Source organism: Sminthopsis crassicaudata, chromosome 5, assembly GCF_048593235.1.
Source record: "Sminthopsis crassicaudata isolate SCR6 chromosome 5, ASM4859323v1, whole genome shotgun sequence".
NCBI lineage: Eukaryota > Metazoa > Chordata > Mammalia > Dasyuromorphia > Dasyuridae > Sminthopsis > Sminthopsis crassicaudata.
The window spans coordinates 63,208,906-63,231,166 of NC_133621.1; the positions used below are offsets into that span (position 1 = coordinate 63,208,906).

Here is a 22,261-nt window from a genome sequence, read left to right on the forward strand (position 1 = left end):
ACCTGGCTTCCTGGTTACCACTCAGTTGTTTGTCAGCCACTGGAAGAATCCGAAAAGGGGCGGGCCGGTGGGCGCGCCTTGACCTTTTAGCCTTGCCCTTCCTGCAGAAGCGGGGAAAGGTGGGCCGGCTCAGAGGAGACACGAAGCTATCCGCGTTTCCGTGCCGTCTCGCAACCCCTAAAACGGGCCTTGCGCCGGTCTTCCTTCGTGTTTTGAAATCCTCGGAGCCTAGCACACAGCAGGTGCATAATAAATGCACATTGCCTCCTTCCTTTTAGTAGTCTTTTCAGCCAAGAGGGATGTCCTCCCGTCTTTGTATTGCTTGCACTGGGGCAGAGTTGGCTGCACTAAATGGAATGGCATCAAACTCATTTGGAAACGTTTGAAATCGTTTGTAATTCTGGCCCATCATCTCCCAGGAAATTGTGACGCGAATCACTGGAATAGGGAATTCACTAATTTGACAAGCACTTATTAAGCCCTTGCTGTGTACAAAGCCTCCCCCCAAAAAAACTTCTCCTTTCTCTCCAGTAGTTAAAAACTATATTTGTCACAAGTAGTTAAAACTTGTATTTTTAACTTGTCCTAATAATAACTAGCATTTATATAGCACTTCAAAGTTGGCAAAGTGCTTTGTATATAAATGCCATTTTTGTATCCTTAATAACAACCCTGATAAGTGTCATACCTAGTTAGAGAGGTTAAGTGACTTGGTCAGGCATATGTCCTTGCACTGTCAATCACCCTCTGCTGCCCTCAGTTTCCTCCTCTGAAAATAAAGATAATCGCTAATCACGACATCTTCCAGGGTTACTAGGAAGATGAAATGAGATAATATTTGTAAAGGTCATACAAATACTAGTAGCAGCAATTAAGTGTTTGGAGTCGAATTTGAATTTGGATCTTTGATTCCAGGTCCTGGGCTCTCCCCATTTTGCCTCTACTTGAACTTCAATAAAATGGGTTTTTCTAATAGAAGAGAAAAGGATTACATGGAACTGTGCTGTCATCCATTATGTTCAGCTTGCTTTTCTTTTTAACTATACCATAACTATATTACATATAAAATATATAATAGTTGTGCTTTTTAGCCTTCCTTACAATATAAATCAAGTTGTTTTGATTTAGAAACATCCCTCCACTGATTATTAGACCAATAAATCAGTAAATAAATTACTTTCCAATTCATATTTAATCATATTGTGCACATAATTTTAAAATAATTGAATATGAGTTATTAAAAATGGATTATGTCCTATACATATTAGCCTCTTTAGGAATAAAGACAGGGGACTTGTGATTTCACTAGTATTGTGATCTTGCAGATGAAGATTCTCCTTCCCTCAATGCTGGTTGACATTTTTTTCTTCAAATTATAACCTTTTAAGAGTTGCCCAGGTAGAAATGCATACAACAATAACAAAAAAAAAAAAATTTAAATATGCTGGTGCATTTCAACAACATAATTTTTTACAGTGATTAAGAAAAATTTTCCATTTGTCTGCAGTGCATTGCCATCTTCAAAATACTTTCATTTACTCTTTATAGCAGCTCTCTAAAGTAAGCAGAACAGGCTTTATAATCCCTATTTTAGGAAGGAAGAGAAACTGAGGCTCAGAGAAATAAGTCAGTCAGAAGCTAAGTGATTTATCCAATTTAAGACATTAAGAGGGAGAAACAAATAGAACCCAGTTTTTAGATTCTTTTTCTACTCAATTTTACATGTACTTGCAATATGTAAAAAAGATGACCATTTGAATATGCAATCTATCGTCAAATTTTTTTTAAAAATTATTTTCTTGGATGACATTTGCTAATTTGGAGATTGGAAAATAATATCACTATAATTATAGGACAACAAGTCAGAATATTTCAAATCAGAACTATAATATTGAGCTGGATAATCATTAGACCTTTACTGACTCTACCATCTAAAAAAATCTCACTTTGAATGAATTTTGTATTATGAGAAAGGGATAGAGTTTAAACCTTGAAGCTATGAAGCACAGTTTTTCTATATTTCAAACTTAAAAGCTTATATGCTATAAAACTCATAATTGTAGAATCATATTCTGACAGATTCTTTTTTTTTTCCCCCTGAGGCTGGGGTTAAGTGACTTGCCCAGAGTCACACGGCTAGGAAATATTAAGTGTCTGAGGTCACATTTGAACTCAGGTCCTCCTCAATTCAAGGCTGGTGCTCTATCTACTTCGCCACCTAGTTGCCCCCTATTCTGACAGATTAAGTTAACTATTCTACACTTTTTAGAACATATAGCAATAATAATAACTAGTCTTTTTATAGAACTTTAAGACTATTTCACACATTTTATTTCATTTTGTCCTCACCATAAACCTAAGAGTTGGATGCTCTTTTTAGCTCCCTTTTATAGATGAGGAAACTGAGGCAGAAAGAAGTTGTGACTTGCACAGGATCACTCAGTAAGAAACTTTGACTGTATAATAGCATATACATATAATTACTAAATTATAGCATCAGAGAATCTTAAGAACTGGAGATGTTAGCTATTATCTAGTTTAGCCTCTTGGGCAATTCAAGTGCCACTTCCTTGACATTTCTAATAGAAGAGCATTCAACTTTCTCTTGAACACTTTTTGATGGAAGATCAATGAGCCTTTTTTAAAATATTGGTGGAACACCTGGAACATAATAAATGCTACATAAATATTAACTATCATTATTTATATTAATATTTACAGTGTTAAGGAACTTACTACTTGAAAAAGGGCCCATTTCTGTAAGGAGCTTACTACTTGAAAAGGAGCCCCATTCCATTTCTAATTCTTAGAAACTTTTTACTCCTATTCTGCTAAAATCTGCACCTCTTAAAATTTCAACCATTTGGACTAGTTCTATCCTTATAATCGATGCAGCATTATTCCTCCATTTAATATCCCTATCAAGTGTACTGCATACATATAACCCCATGTATCGACAAGCTAAAAATTCACAATTCAATTCACTATTCCTCATGTGTCATAATTTTCAGATCCTAGTCATGTTTCTTTAGGCACATGTCATTGATCTCAGATTTTAATCTAATTTTCCTAAATCGATCTAATTACTAAAGAATACAGCAGGACTGTCCCCCTTTTTTTTTTTCTAAACACACTTTTAGGTACTTCAAAGGATTTGTTCAAAGGATCATAAATATTCTCTCCACAGAAACAGATTCCAGAATATCTGCATCTTCTTTCCTGATGTGATTATTGTTCATGTCTGTCAATGAATATATGGAGAATCTATCCCAAAGTACTAAATGCCTTCTCTAGGAATTTTAATTTTTAGTTCCTACCTTTAGAATACATAAGCTGTTTTAACAAGTCTAATTTTCTAATAATTAGATATCAGAATTTTCTGAGATTCCCTTAAAATTGAATGAGGCTCCTTGGGAAGAAGTGTGGTGTTCCTCAGCTTTGTCATTCCTTATGCTTCCTATATGACTACCTTTTCCAATCATATATATACTTCATGATATATTTTTTAAAATTTGCTTTGATATCTTTTCTTTTTATATCACCATCTTTTCTCAAATATCCCTACATCACTGGAAATTTTTTTCTTGATAATAGTTTCAGTCATATCCAACTCTTCTTGACCCACTTTGGGGTTTTCTTGGCAAAAATACTGAAATCGTTTGCCACTTCCTTTTTCGAGCATATTTTACAGATGAGGAAACTGAGGCAGATAGGGTGAGTGACTTGGTCACACAGTTAGCAAGTGTCTGAGGCCAGATTTGAACTCAGGAAGTTGTCTTCCTGCCTCCAGGTCCAGTGCTCTATCCACTGGAGTACCTAGCTGCACCATCCTTTTTAAACAAAGATTAGGAAAAAATGGGGATGGGGGAAGTGAAGCAGTTAAGTAAAACCACAAAGGGAGGGGGAGACATAATATCTCTTGTTGCCAAGCACAGGCATTTATACTTAGGCAGTATTGTGTTTCTGGGTAAAGAGCTAAGGGAGGAGTAGTCCAGAGTGCAGTTCTTTATGTTTTATGTGCATTATTTTCCTGATTTTGCTAACTTCACTCTACCTCAATAAGTCTTCTGGGGTTTTTCATGTTCATCATTTTTTATAGTTCCTACAATATTCCATAATATTTGTGTTCCACAATTTGGAAAGCCATTCTCCAATCAAAGAGCAAATTTGATGTTTTCAGTTATTTACTGTTACAAAAAGCAATGATAGAAATATTTTGGTATCAATTGGACCTCATGTTTATTGATTGATTAATTTGATCTTCTTGAGAATATACCTAAAAGTGTGATCTCTAGGGCAAAGCTTATGAAACCTTAATCAGTCTCTCTCCCTTCCTCCCTCTCTCTTTCTCCCTTCCTTCCTTTCTCCTTCCCTCCTTCTCTCTCTCTCTCTCTCTCTCTCACTCTCTCTCTTTCTCTCTCTCTCTCTCTTCTCTCTCTCTTTCTCTCTCTGTCTGTCTCTCTGTGCATGTGTCTTTGTGTGTGTATGTCTCTCTGTCTGTCTGTCTCTGTCTGTCTGTCTGTCTGTCTTTCTCTCAATCCCAAATTGCTTTCCAGAATTACAATTCTACCAACAGTGCATTAGCATTCTTGTCTTTCCACCAACCCTTCAGTATCACCTGTTCCCAACCTCCACCTCCCCTTTTTTACTCATCTTTGCCAGTGTGCTAGGTGTAAAGTGAAATCTCAGATTTTTTAAATATTACATTTCTTTTTTATTAGTGATTTGGAGCACTCTTTCATACTGTTAATAATTTGCAGTTCTTTTGAGAGATTATTAATTAAGTGGTCAAACAATAGGAACAATCTCTTTTTACATTTTTTGCATGTAACTGTCATTGGCCATACTTCAACCCTCCTGCACTATTATAGTTTCTCCACTTCCACTACAATTTTGATTATTTGCAATCCCAATGCTTCATGATTTGTAGCTTTATAGCATCACCAGGAGAATACTGATCATAAAACAATGGACCTTTTGTGTCAGGAAGCAACTTGGACTGGTTGAGATCATGCAGTTTCTAAAATGCAGTACAACCTTTTTTTTTTTTTTTTTAACCATGTTTCATTCATGGAATTTGTATCTTCAGCCACCACTGGCACAGTGCCTGGCACATAGTAGGCACTTAGCTCAAGGCAGGAGTTGTTTAGTCTGAAGAAGAGAAAAATTAAGGGATGGGAGAAAAGAGGAAATCTTCAAGTATTTCAAGGATTATTTACATGATAAAGGGATTAAACCTGTTAGGTTTGGCCATAGAAAACACAAGTAGAGGGGATGGGAGGTAGATTTGGCTTGACATAAGGGAAATAATGCTTTAAAAAAAATTACAGATGCTCCCAAATCATGTCTTTCTTCAATGGGTAATGAATATCCTAACCCTAGGAGTCTTCACTTAATGACTGCTTCCCTAGGAATGTTCAGGGGACAAGGAGAGGGGCAGAGAGGAGGCAGGGAGCTAGTGTGGCACAGTTTTGTTTTTTTTTTTTTTCCATCACAGATTGAACTAGCCTCAGAGGTCTCTTCCACTTTGATATTCTGTGACTATACAATTACCCTCCTTCTAGCCTGTTAGTAGAATGTTCTATCAGTCTTTCCAGATCTTCCTGAATCTTGATTCTGTCCTCCCATGTATTATCTATATATAGTTAATCTTCCCATCTTTGTAAAATTTGCCTTTTGCTACTTCTTAAACTGGTTAATGGGAACGCTAGTTGATCTTGACGTTAATCAAAGTGAGTATTTATTCATTTCCTCTAAAATAACAGCTATTAAAAGGAGAGATCTATTCCTAACTTCATCCCTACTAAGTTTAGTCTTTATGCTATTTGCCAAATTGCTGACTTCCTGAAAAAATCTTGGATGATATCCAGGAAATGTAATTGAAATTTTCCTATCATTCTTATTTATAAACATCTACAAATAATGTGCGCTGCATTTTCCTTGGTATCATGCTTTTACCATAAACCCATCTTTATTAAAAAAAAAAAAAATCAGAGAATTTATACCACAATTATCTTCAGAATGACTATATTAAAATGATCTCTAGCTTTTATCCTATCTATAAAAATCCAAGATTCGGCATTGCTATAGGAGATTAAGAGCTGATTTTGAAGTTAGAAAGACAGAGGTGCTAGGCCTGGCTATTGCAGAAAGTGGCTGTGTGATCTTGGTAAGTGATTAATCTCTCAGCCCCCTGAGATCATAAGTTGCTAAGTAGATACTAATTTGCATCTATGGGCCAAGTTTCTAAATCAGAAGTTCTCCAAATGGATAAAAAGCTTGCAGAAAAATTTTAAAATTCATACAAAGTAGGTAAACATTTTAAACAAACCTGTCATTTTTGGATACCAATAACTAATTAAATTTAAAATAATATTTCTAACATATTACATTAAGTGACTTAACATCAGTAGTTTTTATTTGTAGAGTACCTTTACCTTTTGTAAAACTTTTTCCTAACAACTACGTGTGAAGCAAAATTATTTCAGTGAAATAATAAGTGTTAAAGAGGAGGCATCAGATAGTCTGCTTCAAATAGGACCTGGCCCCCTAAATTGTTGTTAAGTTGAAATTAATCCCATTTCTTCTTTACATCTCATGGTACCTCTAAATATGGAGCACAGAGACAATCCCGATGGACATATCCCACTTTCTATCCTTTATTCTAATGCTAATAATCATCTGGAATGGCTTTTCCATTTCCACAAGTTAAAATCTTACCTAACCTTTAAAGCCAGACTCATATATATTCCTCTTCCAGAAAGTTTTCTTGAATCCCCCTCCAGCCAGAAGTGATTTCTTCCTTATCTAAATTTTTGGAATATAATGTCAGATGCAATTTCTGGTTTGTTTTGCCTTGTTCAACTGTTTTTTTGTTTTTTTTGTTTTTTTTAATTGGGGAAGAAAAAGAGTTTGGAAGTTATTGTGGAATAAAAATGAAATGTATCAATCAAATTTTTAAAATGCATTTTTAAAACGCTTAAAAAAACCCTTTCCTATGCATTTACATTATAATGCTCTGTATGGACATACATTATCTCTGATGCTTTGCAACTGGGACTATGTTTTGTTTGTTTTCACTTCTGCATCTCACAGTATCTAGCAAGGTGCCTTACACCCAACAATTATTCATTAAACAGCTATTGAATGGTTGAATGAGTAAATGAATGAATGAGTGAATGCTGCCATGGATAGAGCCATTCCAGTGAATGGGAATCAGAACTACTATTCCACAAGTCAGTAAACTATTCTGAGCTTTATCTTCCTCATTTCTAAAAATGTACATTGGGAAAGATTGTCTCAAAGGTTTCTTCTAACTCTAGAATTCTATCATGATAATAAATTAATCTTAATGGTTTTCATGACACAATTATATAGAGTTAAATCTATCATTTTATATTTTGAAGCTAAAAACTACATGTTTAGAGTGATATTGGTTTCCAAAAAAGCAGAAAGAACAAATTGTCAATTCATCAAATTATGGAGAAATCAAGGGAGTTGAGAAAAACATCTACTTCTGCTTCATCTACTTCATTCTGCTACATCACAACTTTTAACTGTGTGGATCACAAAATGTGCTAAGAGATAGTATTGCCAGACAGACCATCTTGCTTGTCTCCTGAGGAACTTGCATGTGGGCCAAAAAGCAACAGTTAGAATTGAATGTAGAACATTGGTTTAAGATTGGAAAAGGAGTACAACAAAGCTTTATGTTATCACCTTATTTATTTAATTTACATGTTTATATATCATAAAAAATACCAGACTGAATAAATCAACAGCTGAAAATAAGATTGCTGAAAAAAACATCAACAATCTTAGATATGCAGTTAATATCATTCTGATAACATAAAGTGAAAAGGACTTATGAAGTGAAGAGGGTAAAAGAGGAGAGTGTAAAAGTTTAATATTAAAAAAAAAAAATTCTAAGATCTTAGAAACTGGTCCCATCAGTTCCTTGAAAATAGAGGGAGAAAAAAAATGGAAGCAGTGTTAGACTTGGGCTTAAAAATCACTGCAGATAGAGACTGAGACCATGAAATTTAAAGATGCTTGCTCTTTGTAAGGAAAGCTATGGCAAATCTAGACAGTACACTGAAAATCTGAGAAATGGTCTTGCAACCAAGATCCCTATAGGCAAAGCTATGGTTTTTCTCATATCAATATATGGGTGTGAAAATTCAACTGTAAGGAAAGCTGAGTACCACAGAATTGATATTTTCGAATTGTGGTGTTGGAGGAGACTTCTGATAGTCTCTTGGACAAGAAGGAAATCAAATTAGTCAATAACTAAAGAAATAAATTCAGGCTTTTTACTGGAAGTTCAAATACTGAAGTTGAAACTGAAATACTTTGACCACATAATGAAAAGATGAGTGTCATTAGAAAAGCCCCTGATTTTGGAAAATTTTAAAGACAAAATGGAAAAAGGAAGTCAGAAGTGAGATGGATAGATAGAGCCATGGAAGCAATGAACATGAGCTTGGACAGATTTGGGGAGATGTTAGAAGGCAAGAGTAGGACACAACTGAACAATAAGAAAAACTAAGTTATTGAGTTATTTCACATATGTAACTTAATTAAAGGAAATACTGGAAAAACCAGAAGGTTTCAAAATTCAAAAGAGATAAAACATTTGAGGAATGCTTTTCTGTGCTATATTAGGAAGGGAATATTAATAAAAGCAAGGCACTTAACTATTTAATTTTTAATAAATTAAAGCATATGAATTCTGAATTTGCTTTTCCACAAAAAAAGTACAGTTACTTTTAATAAAGGATCATATATGGTATATATATGCATATATATATATACATACAATGTACAATAAATATTATTCAATATATAGATACATATATAAACATGTGTATATATTCACATATATTCTTTTGTATTGAGATATATATATATATATACATGTTACTGTATATATGTGTGTGTTATATGGGTATATATATATATGTGTATGTGTGAGTGTAGGTGTGTATAAAACTTAACAAAGTGTCTATAGAATTAAATTAGGAGGAAGTCCAAATCCTTAAGTCTACTAGAATCATATTGATCATTAGAGCTGAAAGGAACCATGTAGTCTAACCACCCTATAAATAAAAAAACTGAGGATCAGAAGAGTAAAATGATCTCTGATGCCAAATCTAGCTTTCTTTCCATTATACTACCTCTTTCTTCTCCTGATTGAAACACCTAAAGTTCTTTATTTTGTAACAGAAAATCAAAGAATTCTTCTCCAATTATCTCAGCACTATCTTATTTCCTTTAAAATTAAAACATCCTAAAGAGAAAGAACTGTCTCCTGCTTCCTTCCTATTTCCCACCACACCTAACATAAAGTGGCTGCGCAGAAAGTAGGCATTTAATAAATTTTTGTGGGAAAATGCATCTTGTGAATTTTTTTCAACAACTACTCTCCTAACTTTTATATGTATATGAAGACTAATTCTAGTAAGTATATTCCTAATGAGTAATATTAGAAACAATCATTTCTGGAAGTATTTTTATTAGAGTACCTTATTAAAATACTAAATAATAAAAAGCAAAAGTGAAGATTTTCAATCCTACTATGAAAAAAATCATAAATACTAAACAGCGATCTTTTTAATTTCACAATGAGAACTAATTAACTTTATTTCTACTTGAAGTAAGAGTTAATATAGCAGAGAAAATTAATTTTCAATGTGTAATATCTGTTTATCTTGAAAGAAAAAGTTTTCCTTTGTTAGCATTTTAAAGACGCAAACCTAAAATAAAAGTAGTTTAAATTGCCTTATAAAGAAACACTTTATAGTTCTTGGTTTAAATATGTCACTGCAAAAAAAAAAAAAAAAAAAAAAAGTGCAGTTGTCGCATTTTTTTGAATTCCCAAGATGGAAAAACTACACAAAGCACTCTTTTGAGAATTCAGCAGCTGTGCTTTGAAAGACTCAGAAAGGGCAAATGCTGCTAACATCAACCATTTTAACTACCCTAGAATTCAAAATATTGTGGCTTCTTTCTCAGAATAATATATATATATATATATATATATATATATATATATATATATATATATATATATACACATATATATTTATTTATCTATTAATAAGAAATGTGTTCATATGTTCAGCAATTATTAAATGCCTAGTCTGTGTAAAAGCAGTCCTGATGCATATGGTAAAAATACAAAGATGCTTGAATCATTCAGAATCATTTGTTGAAACTTATTTTGATGTATCTCCAGATTTCACCTTTTTTTACAAAACCTACCTTCCATACACCTACAAAATTCTACGCTAGTTTGTACCAGTGGCATCTCAAACTTAATCGAAGAGATAAATGCTAGAAATAATGTGGAGGTAGAATTGACAAGACTTTGCAATTAGTTCATTATGGTAGAGGGGAAAAAAATCACAAGATCATACATAGATTTCATGCTGCCAGCTTTAGTCTTGAAAAAAGCATGTTCAGTATGAACTTTCAGAAGTAGTGAAGATTACGTGGCATAAATACTGCTCAAAATGGTTATGCTTCTGCTTTTAAAAATTCTGAATTTTATCTTATACAGCATTGTGTGATTATAAGAGTAACTTAAAATTTTGTAGTTAATCTTTAAGTTAATTAAATAAAATACAAATTTCATTACTGCTGAGCAGCTGAGAAACACCTCTTAGAATAATTTTATAAAGCTGTGATAAAAAACAACTAGTAGATCTTCTGTAGTCTATAAAAATTGTTTTAGGATTACAGATTTAGTACTAGAAGGAGCTTCTAGAGGTTGTTTGGTTCAATTCTCTCATTTTCCATGTAACAAGGATTCTAATTCCTTTGCCATAACTTCCCACCTCACGAGGCCCATGGAACAGATTAAAAACTTTATCAGAAAGTCAGTGTACTAGGAAAGGGAGTAAAACGGTCCTGTTACACATAGATAAAGAAACATAAAGTAAGAGATGTTAAATAATTTGTCAAAAGTCACATGAATCCTCTGATGGCAAATATAGCAGTTCCTCTCCTAGTCAGGCTTTTTTTGGGGTAAGTAGAAGTAGGGGGTTGGTAATTCCATTGGTTTAAGGGAGGGAGAGGTGGGGAAGTGTCAAACTCCTATAGAAACAGGAGCCACAAATCCTTATAAGGATTCCCTGACTGAGCATATTGACTTAGTTTTATGCTTTTGAGTATTTGATAATTTATGATGTTATCTATTTTTTGTGGTAATCTAATTTATTTTAAGTATTTCCCAATGACAATTTAACCTAGTTCCAGTGCATTTGGGAGTGTTGTAGCAGGCCTCCTCATTTTCCTCACTGGAAAATCCTTCCACCAATTCAGCAATTCATCTATAATTTTATAGCCTTAGAGAACTGCCTAATAAGTTGACTTAGCCATGCTTACATAGTTTACATACAATCATACTAGCTTACATGCTAGTATGTGTCAGAGGCAGGATCTTTATTACTCCAAAGTTAGCCCACTCCCAACTGTTCCAGGATGCACCAAATCCCCATATTGAAAGATACCAGGATCTTTAGTAGGTTGGTCAGCCACTCTCCCAGAGGCTAAAAGCTAACCAGCTATGGAAATGAAATAAAAAGCCCTTCATTCTTGTGACTGTCAAGGACCTGAATTAAGTTTAAGCAGATTAACCAAAATTGGTGGTAAACATATGGTAATAATATTAAGGTTTGTAGCTTTACAAGCTAGTAGATATCACTATTTTGATAAGCTATGTTTATGCCAAAGTCATGGTAGCATATTGGTTTATATATCATTTCAATATACAAAAATACCCATTCTGGATGACTGTGAGTCATGAAAGAAGTTTCTGAAGAATTGACACTGAAAATCATCTAAAAGGGGAACCAAAGGAGAAGTGCATGGTAGCTGAAAGCAGACTTCATCGTGATATTATAAAGGAACTTGTGAGTCAAGTGTATCATTAAAAAAAATTATATGAAAAAAAAAAAAAGGAGGAGGTTGTGTGGTTTGTGCCTGGAGAAAGCAAGGTAAGTAAGGAAGCTTCTCTCAGTCCCTAGTTATAGGAAGATATGAACAAGTATATGAATGGATTGCATTCTGAATCACTGAAATAAATTCATAACAATGAGGAGACAGGCAGACCATTCCTACTTTTCTTATTCAGCAGTTGGTTAGCTCAATACAAATGAGGTTTGATATTGAAAATACACTGTGATCAACTGTGATGGACTTGGCTCTTTTCAACAATGACATGATTCAAAGCAATTCCAACACAACATGGGATGGAAAGAGCCATCGGCATCCAGAGAACTGGGGAGACTGAAAGTGGATCAAAGCATAATTTCACTTCTTGCTGTTGTTGCTTGTGTTTTTTTTTTCTTTCTCGTGGTCTTTTCCCTTTTGACCTAATTGTTTTTTTTTTTTTTTTGCAGCATGACAAATATGGAAATATATTTAGAAGAGTCGCACATGTTTAACCTATATTTTGCTTGCTGTCTTGAGGAGGGAGTAAGGGGGAGAGAGAAAAATTTGAAACACAAAGTTTTGCCAAAGGTGAATGTTAAAAATTATCTCATGTATTTGAAAAAATAAAATGCTATTAAAAATAATTGACCATATTGCAAAAAAAGAAAAAACACTGGATGCACTTTTATATTCAGAGGATGAAAGAATGAAAAGAAATTATTAAATACTTATGGCATTTGGCAAATGGATTAGAAATAGAAATTCGCAACAGTGCCAATTTTCAAAGAGTTCATTGGGTAGGATAATGCATGGAGAAAAGTAGTTTCAGCCAGTGGTCTGGAGGGTATGATATAATGGCAAAGGAGATGGTAGGGACAGGTGGTCCATAAAACACCACAACAAGGCAGAGAGCACATCATGGTGGTGTTCCGTTGCCTCTTCATCAAGCATTTATTGAATACTCACTCTATATCAGGTACTGAACTGAGAACATCATCCCAACCATAAGAAGCTAACATCTTAAGGAAGCAACAACACTTTCACAGATAAGTAAATATAAAATACATTCACAGGTATGTCTAACAATTGGGAGAATCTGGATATATCTTGTGTTGAGGTAAATTTGAACTTAATTGAATCTTGAAGGGATTCCAATGGGAGAAGCTGAGGGAAAGTAATCTATACAGCCTTGCAAAGGCACAGGAACTGGAAATGCATGTTGAATGTGGCAAATAGCTGATAAGCAGTTTGGTTGGAAGGTGGAGTGCGCAACAGGGAATGACATGAAACCAGTCTAGGCAGATAGGTTGAAATCAGAAAATGAAGGGCTGTAAATATCAGAGAGAAAATAAATATTTTATCTTAGAGATAATAGGAAGCAACATGCTCAGATTTGTTAGAATACAATTGGCACCTCTACAGAGGGTGTATTAAGTAGGGATAGAAGCTAAAAGCAGGGGAAACAATTAGAAGGCTATTATAATAATCCTTATAATGATCTAGAGTAAAGATAAAGTCAGGTGGCAGCTATGAGTGTAGAGAAGGGGATATATTCAAAAGATGTTATGGGGGCAGAATTGACAAGACAGGTTCACATACTAACTGTTTAAGGCTAGATTTGAAATCAGGTGTTCTGATGTCAGGCTCAGGCCTCTACCTGCTCTGCTATCTAGCAATTTTTACTAGTGTAAAAAAAAAAAAAAAAAAAAAAAAAAAAAAAAGTTAAAGTCCATGTCCCTGATAGAATTAATAGTATAATTTTCTAGGAAGAACACATTATTTTTCAGACTTGCAGCTTCAGTGGGCCAAATGTTGTGTACTAATAACATTTAATTTATGTATTCAACTTCAAAATATTGATATTTAGGATATTCAAATGGAGTCAAAAGATTAATTGATTTTTCATTGAGAAGAAAGAGTAAAAAGAATAGTAAAAAAATAAATAAAAGACATAGCAAAAATTGCACCCCAAACAAATCATTAATCTGTTTCAACATATGCTTCAGCATACTTTCAACCATAATACAGAAATGGACAGTCTTGAAAGTCACCTAACTATAGCCCTCTGGTTCTGGCAAAACTACACACAAAATAACAGTTATTTGAGAATCTGGACTATTTTTAAAAACTGTAGAGAAGAAACTTCCTCTATTTTCTTTTTTACCTTACTCAATTTTTCATGCAAACACCATTGCCAGGAAATTTAACCTTCCTCTTTCAAATATAAATCTTCCAGACTGCAGTTTCAGCATACTTTCTTTCTTTTGTAGTCAGATGCTTTAGTTCATAAAGAGATAACTTTAAGCATGAACTAAAAATAAGCACACAAACTGAAATAAGTTTTTATCAACATTTATTAAGTCCCTACTATGTGTAAAGTTGACAGCTAGGTGATTTGGCAGATATAGCCCTGTCTGCAGTCAGGAAGATCTGAATTCAAATTCAAACTTAGACACTAGGCTGAGTGAACCTGGTCAAGTCACTTGACCCAGTTTGCCTCATCTGTAAATTTTTCTTCATCTGTAAAATAAGTTGGAAAAAGAAATACAAATTATTCCAACATTTTTGCCAAGAAAACCCAAATGGGTTGATGAAGAATTAGACATGACTGAACAAGAATGTGCCAGGTTCTGTGCTGCAGTATTCCTAAAAGAAAAAGGACAAAGAGAGAAAGACATTAGGAATCAGTCTTGGAATCATGGCAGAGATCTCTTAGTGATCAGCTTCAGACTCAGCTTTGAATCCCACCTTTGCCACCATCTTCCTGTCCTTCTAAAAGAAGCCTTTCTCCCTCTCCCTTACTGCTAGTTCCTTTTCTCTGTTGACACTCTCCAATTATCCTGGACATTATATATATATATATATATACTTATATTTCTTGTACCAGGCATTTTTATGTTGTATTTCTCTTATACTCTGCAGCACTTAGCACATGTCTGGTATAGAGTAGATACTTTAAATACATGGTTATTAACTGCCTGATTCTCCATCCTGGGCAGTTAGGTAGTCAAGAAATGTCACTTCTTGAATCTCAGTTCATCTGAATTTTGAGGAGCTTGGACCAGAACCATGGATCACAGACTAGAATCATGGGTTATTAAAGCTTGGCTGGAGCAGTACCATAGGTTATTAGTTATGGCTGGACTAGAACCAAAGATTATTTGGACTACAACCATTTGTTATTAGTCATGGTTGGACCATAACCATAATTTATTAATTCTGCATAGACCAGAATCATAGCTTATTAGTAATATAGGACACTTGAGAAGGAATCTGCGTCTTTCTCATGTTAGTTCATAAGGCAACCGCGGAGGTGCCCACCTGAAGGGACAGACAAGCCCCGCTAGGTGGAGCCCTGGAGCCGACTGGAGTGGGGAGGGGGGTACAGCCGGAAGCGGTGCTGGTCCGCCGAACTACATTTCCCAGAAGGCAATGCGGAGGGGGCGGGGCAGAGGTTAGGGACATTTCTGGACCTGCCGGGCCTGGCAATGCCGAGGTAAATGCAGGCGCCGCTGGGGACTGGGGGAGGAGCCCCTCACCTGTCCACGCCTCCGCCCGCATCCCAAACTGTCCCCAAGCGACTAAACCTTTGGCTCATAGTGACCTTGGGAGGATGGCAACCCCTCTCCTACTCCTTCCGGGCCCCAGTTTAGGGCCCTCAGCACACGAGTCCGGGTGTAGGAGGGGACGCCTCCTGGGCTGATGGGGTAGAGGGGGCTTTTGGAGAAGAGAAGAGAATAATGAGGCGATGGTCCGCTTCGGCCCTCAGTCTGCCCCTAGGGGGGGAGGGTGTGAAGGGGGGAGACGGGGTGGGGGGAGGGCTTCCTCTCTCTGGCCCTGGGACGACTTCGAGGAAGGTGGTGGGAGTGACCCTGCTCGGCCCATCTGGTAAACGGGGAGTCTGGGTGATGATGCCCAGTTTGGAGCTAATGTCGCCGTGCCTCCCCAGTGGCTGTAGACTGGGAGGGCGGGAACTTTGGGGGGTCTCCTGTGCGGCTTCCCGGTGCACTATTCCATCCCATGGGGAGGGGGCGGTCAGCGGCAGTCTCCGTCTCAAGAGTACGTAGAGGGCTGTTCCCAGCAACCTTCTCCTCCCCCCCCCCAAGAGCCTTTTGTTGACTCCTTCCTTGTGCACCTGCCCGGGAGATCTGGGAATTACGTTCTGTTTTGTTTTTGTTTTGTGTTTTCCTTTTCCTCCCGGGAAAGATGCGGAATCGGGGTCCCATCCCTTGACTTCCGGAGATGAGGCGGGGAAGGAGCTGCACCTTGCTGCAGCCAGACGGGCGCGGGGTGGGGGAGCGGGGATCCCTTCCCTTCTCCAGGCCCGGGCGCTCTTCTCCGAGGCGAGCCGCGCGGCCTGTGGTTCCTGGCACTTTTAGTCCCCAGGCAGGGCCCGGCCGTCCCCGGGGGGTGGAGAGGAGGCGGAGGCGGAGGCGGCAGCACTCCGGGTCATCTGAGTCCCCGCACACGCTCAGCTCCGGAAGGGCCGGCCCGGACGGAGCCCCGGAGGGAGGGTTGACCGACTGGTCGGGTCCCTTCCCCCACGCCCCACGGGAGATGTTAATCCGCGGCTGCGCTGGGGGTTAGTTCCATGCAGGCTCCCGGGGAAGCTGCTGCTGCTGCGTGATCGCTGCCCGCCGAGTCGGGACGTCGAGGGCGGGCCGGGGTCGGGGCCGGAGCCTGGACATGGACATGGCGGACACCCGAAGTGTGCACGAAACCAGGTTCGAGGCGGCCGTGAAGGTGATTCAAAGTTTGCCGAAAAACGGTAAGTGCATCCCCAAAGTGCTCGGCCCGGCCGCCTGCCGGGACGTCCTCCCTTAGCTAGACTTTGTGACTTCGGATCCTCCTGTGCGTCCGGCGCCCTGGAGAGCGAGCTCCCCGGGGCCTCTCCTGCCCCGAAACGCCCCCAGAGAGCCAGCTCGGAGCCGCTCTGAGGTGGAAACTGGTTCTGTTTTAATAAACAGACTTTCAGACTGGCTTGCTCCTCCCGGTTCTGGATTGGTTCTGATGAAAGGGAGTTCAGCGTAGGATGTCCATTCTTATGCCTAAGGAAATTTCTCAGCGGTGGATCTGAAGTTTGAAGGAAAGCAGTTAAAAATCCCTCATTTTACAAACGAGGAAACTGAGGCCCTGATTGGTTGACTGGCCCAAGGTCAAGGACACGGCAAATGACATGTGAACTCTGGTCCCTGCCTCCAAGGTCCTAGTTGTTTCCGCTACACCAAAGGACAAGAACAGCAAGATTTTTTTTTGGCAGTACTGTACTATTTAGGAATACAAATATATAAAATATGATTCTCTCACTTTTACAATTTTTTATTTTCCCTTCAAGTACTCTGCAAGTTTACTAGTGCTGCAAACGTTCTTATGTTACCATATTACTAAGGTATTATAATATTAATTTCCATTTATTATACATTCTTGCATCTAGCTCACCTGTATCAAATAAAAAAGACCATTTTTATATATGTTTAAAATTCAGTAGTACTTTATTTTTCCAATTACATGTGAAGGTAGATTCCACCACTCATTTTTATAAGGTTTTGTTTTTTTTCTCCCTCCTTCCCTTAACTTCCCTCATCCCCAAGATGGCAAACAATCTGATTTAGTCATTTTAAACATATATCCATATTAGTCAAGCTGTGAAAGAAAAATCAGAACAAAAGGGAAAAAAAATCACAAGAAAGAAAAAGCAAACAAAAAGGTATATTTCAATCCTCATTCCATAGTTCTCTCTTTGATGCCGATGACATTTTCCATTCCAAGAAAGACAGTACTTTATAATGTCATTTTTCAAATCCCAATACTTTGTAATCTTTGTTTCTACAAAAAGAAAATTGGATAAGACAAAATAAAAGCCCAACCATTTTCCTCCATTAGTAACTTTAAGGTCAACTTCACTTTTTTTTTTTTTCCCCTATTGAATAATAAGAAAACCTGGATGAAAGCAGGATGTTAGGAAATTGATAAAGGAGAATAAGGAAATTGTAGGGAGAATTACATTACTTAGGAGTCATTACTTAAAATGTTTGTCCACAAAGACTTTTTGATGAATGTAATTTTAAGAATTAGAAAATGGTCAGGGCCATGGAGTAAGATATAGAGTGCTGGGCTAAAAGTAATGAAGATTTTGGTTTAAATGTTGGCTTCTCATATTTGACTTCTACAAATAACTTGATTTTAATGTGCTTGCATTGTCAATTCATTTGTCAGAGAGAGGGCTACAACTTTTTTGGAGTTGAAAGTGTTCTCAAATCTATTCTTTCTCCTGTGCAATTGGAGTATATGACAATAAGCTATTCTTTCCCCCACCTGTCCTTTACCTAATTGGAAAAGTTGCATTTTACAGCCTTAGCTTATTTAGCTTCCAATAGCCTCTTGACATTAGATGGAACTTAATAAATACACACAAGTTCTAATGATTGATCACTCTACAGAACAAGTTTGTCTGCTATTTAACATGTGCTCTGGAAGGCAGAGCTGTTGAATCAAACTGTGTGAATTTTTAGCACAAGGGTTATATTTTGTGAACCAAAAGTAAAAGGATAAATATTTAGAATGATTATTAGACAATTATTTTTATTCTCCTTGAAAAATTTTTGGGCTATTCTAAAATATATAAACATTATGGAAAAAATATATATCAAAAAGCTGCTTGAACTGCAGCTTATTTTCCCTGTTCCTTAATCCTTAATAAGAACCTACAATAACCTGAATCCTTCATGGAGCTTATATCTAACGTGCCCTTGGCTTTCAGTAATTTAAATGCTCAGGGAGTAAGGGGGGATGCTATTAGACTTACAGGCTTATATACAATCTATTTTTAATTTTTTTTGCTTAATAACTGAGTTGCAATGGAAAGAGACTCTTTGGTATCTTGAGTTAAGATTATGTTTCCCAAACAGGTAACAGTATATAACAGAAGCTTCCCCCCTCCCCCGGCCCAATCCCATTTCTTTCCTTCCTTTCTAGACATATGTTTTATAGTTCTTCCTAAAAGCGTATTTACTACTCATTCAATAGATATTAAATATCTGATATATGTAGAGCATTGTACAACTTTGGTGTAGTGTAAAATGCAAAGATAAGTAAAAAATATTTCCTGTCTTTTAGTAATATCATCTATCTAGTAGAGGGATCAGATAAGCATAATATAGTAACTTATTACAATAAAGATTATGATAAATGCACAGTGAGTTGAAAACTTCCAAAGAACATTGGAAATTGACAGACTTTGTAACTTTTGGCTAAATTGGACAAAATGTCTTTTAGATGTTCTTACTATAAAGTTAATCATCAGGACACTTTTGTAATTATTTATTCTACCTCTAAAGGCTAAAATAAAAACTCATGGCTTTTTGTATGATTCTAGCAGAATTGTAGGCACAAACACACTAGCTCTTTTTCCCCTCAATATCTTCATCTATAAAATGGGAATTATAAGAACTCTTATGGAACAGACTTTTAGAGCCAAGAAATCATCAAGGCCAGCTTCCACATTTTATAGATAAGGAACTGAAGATACTAGGAAAAAAGTTGTTCCAGGTTACCCAAAATGTTTGTGGCAGAATCAGAAGCCAGTTTTCTTCCACCAGACCATGGGGCTTCTGTTACCTCAAAATTGGTTTCTTTCTTTTTCTTTTCATTTTTTGTGTAAATGTGTAAAAAAGAGGTTTTGTGAGGATCATATGATAATAATTGTACAGTTTTAGCATAGTGCTTGGCACATAGTAAGTACTATATTAATTTTTATTATGATTATTTTAAAAAACTGATAAGAAATACCACCTCATACCTATCAGATTGGCTAATGTAACAGAAAAGGAAAATGTTTGAGAAAATTGAAACATTAATGCACTGTTTGTGGAGTTGTAAACTGATTCAACTATTGGAACTGTGCCCAAAGGATTATAGAAGGGTTCATACCCTTTGACCCAGCAAGAATTGATAAATAACTGTCTTATCTATGTTTGAAATACCATATCTCAGGAGATATGTGTATATATTATGTGTGTGTATTAATATATATGTGTGTGTGTGTAATTATATATATATATATATATATATATATATACATACATGTATATTACAAGGAAGAGAGAGAGGGAAGTGGGAGGGAGGAAGGTAGGGGGAAAGAGAGAAAAGAGAGAGACAGAGAGAGAGAGAGAAGTGCTAAAATTTTAAAGAATTTTTCTCTCTGCAGTTTTGTAGGTTGTGTATTATAAGTGTTATCCCCATTTTACCCATCAGGTAACTGAGATTCTGAAGAGTAAAGTACCTGTCTCTGACTATAAATCTAGTATTTTGGCATGATTCATACCCAGAGCTTCTGACCCCAAGTCCTGTACTCTTCACACTATATCATTCTGTCCCTCATCACACAGGTTCTTAATAAAGCCTTTGAACAGTTTTAAAGTTTTGACTTTTAAAAAAAAATTAGCCATGATAGGGGAAATAGCCACATATGACATTTAGAGGAAAATGTCTTCCTGGGGTTCATCATCTTCATCATTTCTCACAACACAGGAAGATTCAGTTACTTTTCTTGTCCCACAGTCTGTTTAGCCATTCCTTAGTGAGCATCTACTTTGTTTCCTGTTCTTTGTTTCCAGAAAACACTGTAGCCATAAATAAGTTTAGCATGTATGATGCCTAGCTTTTTATTATTGATTTTACATATTGCATTTTTAATCCTCACAAAAAAAGGAAAAGAAAAAAAAAAAGAAAGAAACCAATTTTGAGGTAACAGAAGCCCCGTAGTCTGGTAGAAGAAAACTGGCTTCTGCCACAAACATTTTGGGTAACCTGGATCTTCAGTTCCTTATCTATAAAATGTGGAAACTGGCCTTGATGATTTCTTGGCTCTAAAAGTCTCTTCTGGCTTTAAAATTTAGGTTCTCTCTATGTGGGTCAGGTAGAATAGTAATTGGTCCACTTCTCTTAATTTCCTGCTTGGATTCCATTGTGGCTTGAGACCTGACCTCTTAGGAAGAAGTTGGTATCAGAGTTGGTTATTATTTTCACTAACCCCCACCTTGAAAAGCCTCTTGGGTAACTGTACCAGTGCTAGGCAGGATCTCCCAGATAAGCATTTTTGTCAGCATTGAAATAGTTTTTTCTTCTATTTAGAAATAAAGTTTTTGTGTATTATATATTGTGGATAAAATCATGAATTTTCTCATTTTAGCTCTTAGTGGACTTTAGCTCCACCAGCTGAAGGTACTGTCCTGTGCTTAGAATCTTGCCTAGAATAGTCATTTTTGGCCCCCCAAACTAAAATATGTTATATACACTTGGATATTGCCTTCAGAAACCATGTAGAATTTGTATCCATCATATCTAAGTTTTTTTTTTTTTTTTTTTTTTCCTGAGGCTGGGGTTAAGTGACTTGCCCGGGTTTACACAGCTAAGAAGTGTTAAGTATCTGAGGGCAGATTTGAACTTGGGTCCTCCTGAATTCAAGGCTGGTGCTCTATTAACTGTGCCATCTAGTTGCCCCTGCTATCTAAGTTATTAAAGTTGAAAAGTAAAGACAGACTTATGGAGGACTATGTAAATTTTTTTTTTTTAATTTAGAGGTGTGTCTTTGGTCACAACCATAACCATTATCTATTTATTTGCATGACTGAGTTTTAGTACATTTTAATTTAAAGCTCTGTTTTCTCTTCAGACTCATTTTATTGTACATAATATTATAGGCATAATATTACATAGTAATATATGTTTTGTTATACAAGGTAATTTCCCTAGATCATAGATTAAGAATAAAAAGGATCTTGGAAGCCATCAAGTATAGTCCTGTTATTTTATATATGAATTTATATAGTTATTATCTTTTGTCCTCAGAGAAGACCAAAATAACATTTCTGTGTTAGAGTCAAGACTTTGACTTCAACTGTGGCTGATCAGATCAATATGAGCCCAAAAGCCTATACTACAGGTTAGGCATACATATAAGTAATAGTGAGGTAAACAGGTTAAGTGACTCACTCAGGGCCACACAGTAAATATCAGAGGCAAAATATGAATTCATCTCTTTCTGATGCCATATCTAGCATTCTTTCTTGTTCACCAGACTGTCTTTACAGCTTTAAATATCTTTACAGCTTTAAATACAGGAGTTGGAAGTAGGATTAGGAGGGGGAGGGTGGTGGTGGAGGCAAAGCTGTGATCTCCTTGGTAAAGAGCAGTGATGTCAAACTCTAAATAGAAGTGAGGGCTGTATGTTAGGATCCCTGTTGGCTACATGTTGACTTAATTTTAACATGCAAAATAGTTTTTTATTGTAATCCCATTTACATTTTCATCTGGTTTGGGGCTC

General features: G+C 36.4%; 1 protein-coding gene across 4 annotated transcripts in view; it reads left to right on the plus strand.

Moving 5' to 3' along the window:
* The first annotated feature begins 15,380 nt into the window (after positions 1–15,380).
* The window catches only part of ACBD5 (acyl-CoA binding domain containing 5), a 58,718-nt gene continuing 51,837 nt past the window's right edge, over positions 15,381–22,261 (plus strand). For 2 of the 4 annotated variants that reach the window (XM_074266990.1, XM_074266993.1), the window contains exons 1-2: positions 15,381–15,433; positions 16,525–16,705. In XM_074266990.1, the coding sequence (XP_074123091.1) occupies positions 16,624–16,705 (82 nt within the window). In that variant the 5' untranslated portion in view covers positions 15,381–15,433; positions 16,525–16,623. Of the gene's footprint in view, positions 15,434–16,407; positions 16,706–22,261 lie in introns of those variants that run through there. The other 2 variants (XM_074266992.1, XM_074266991.1) reach the window with 2 other exon arrangements.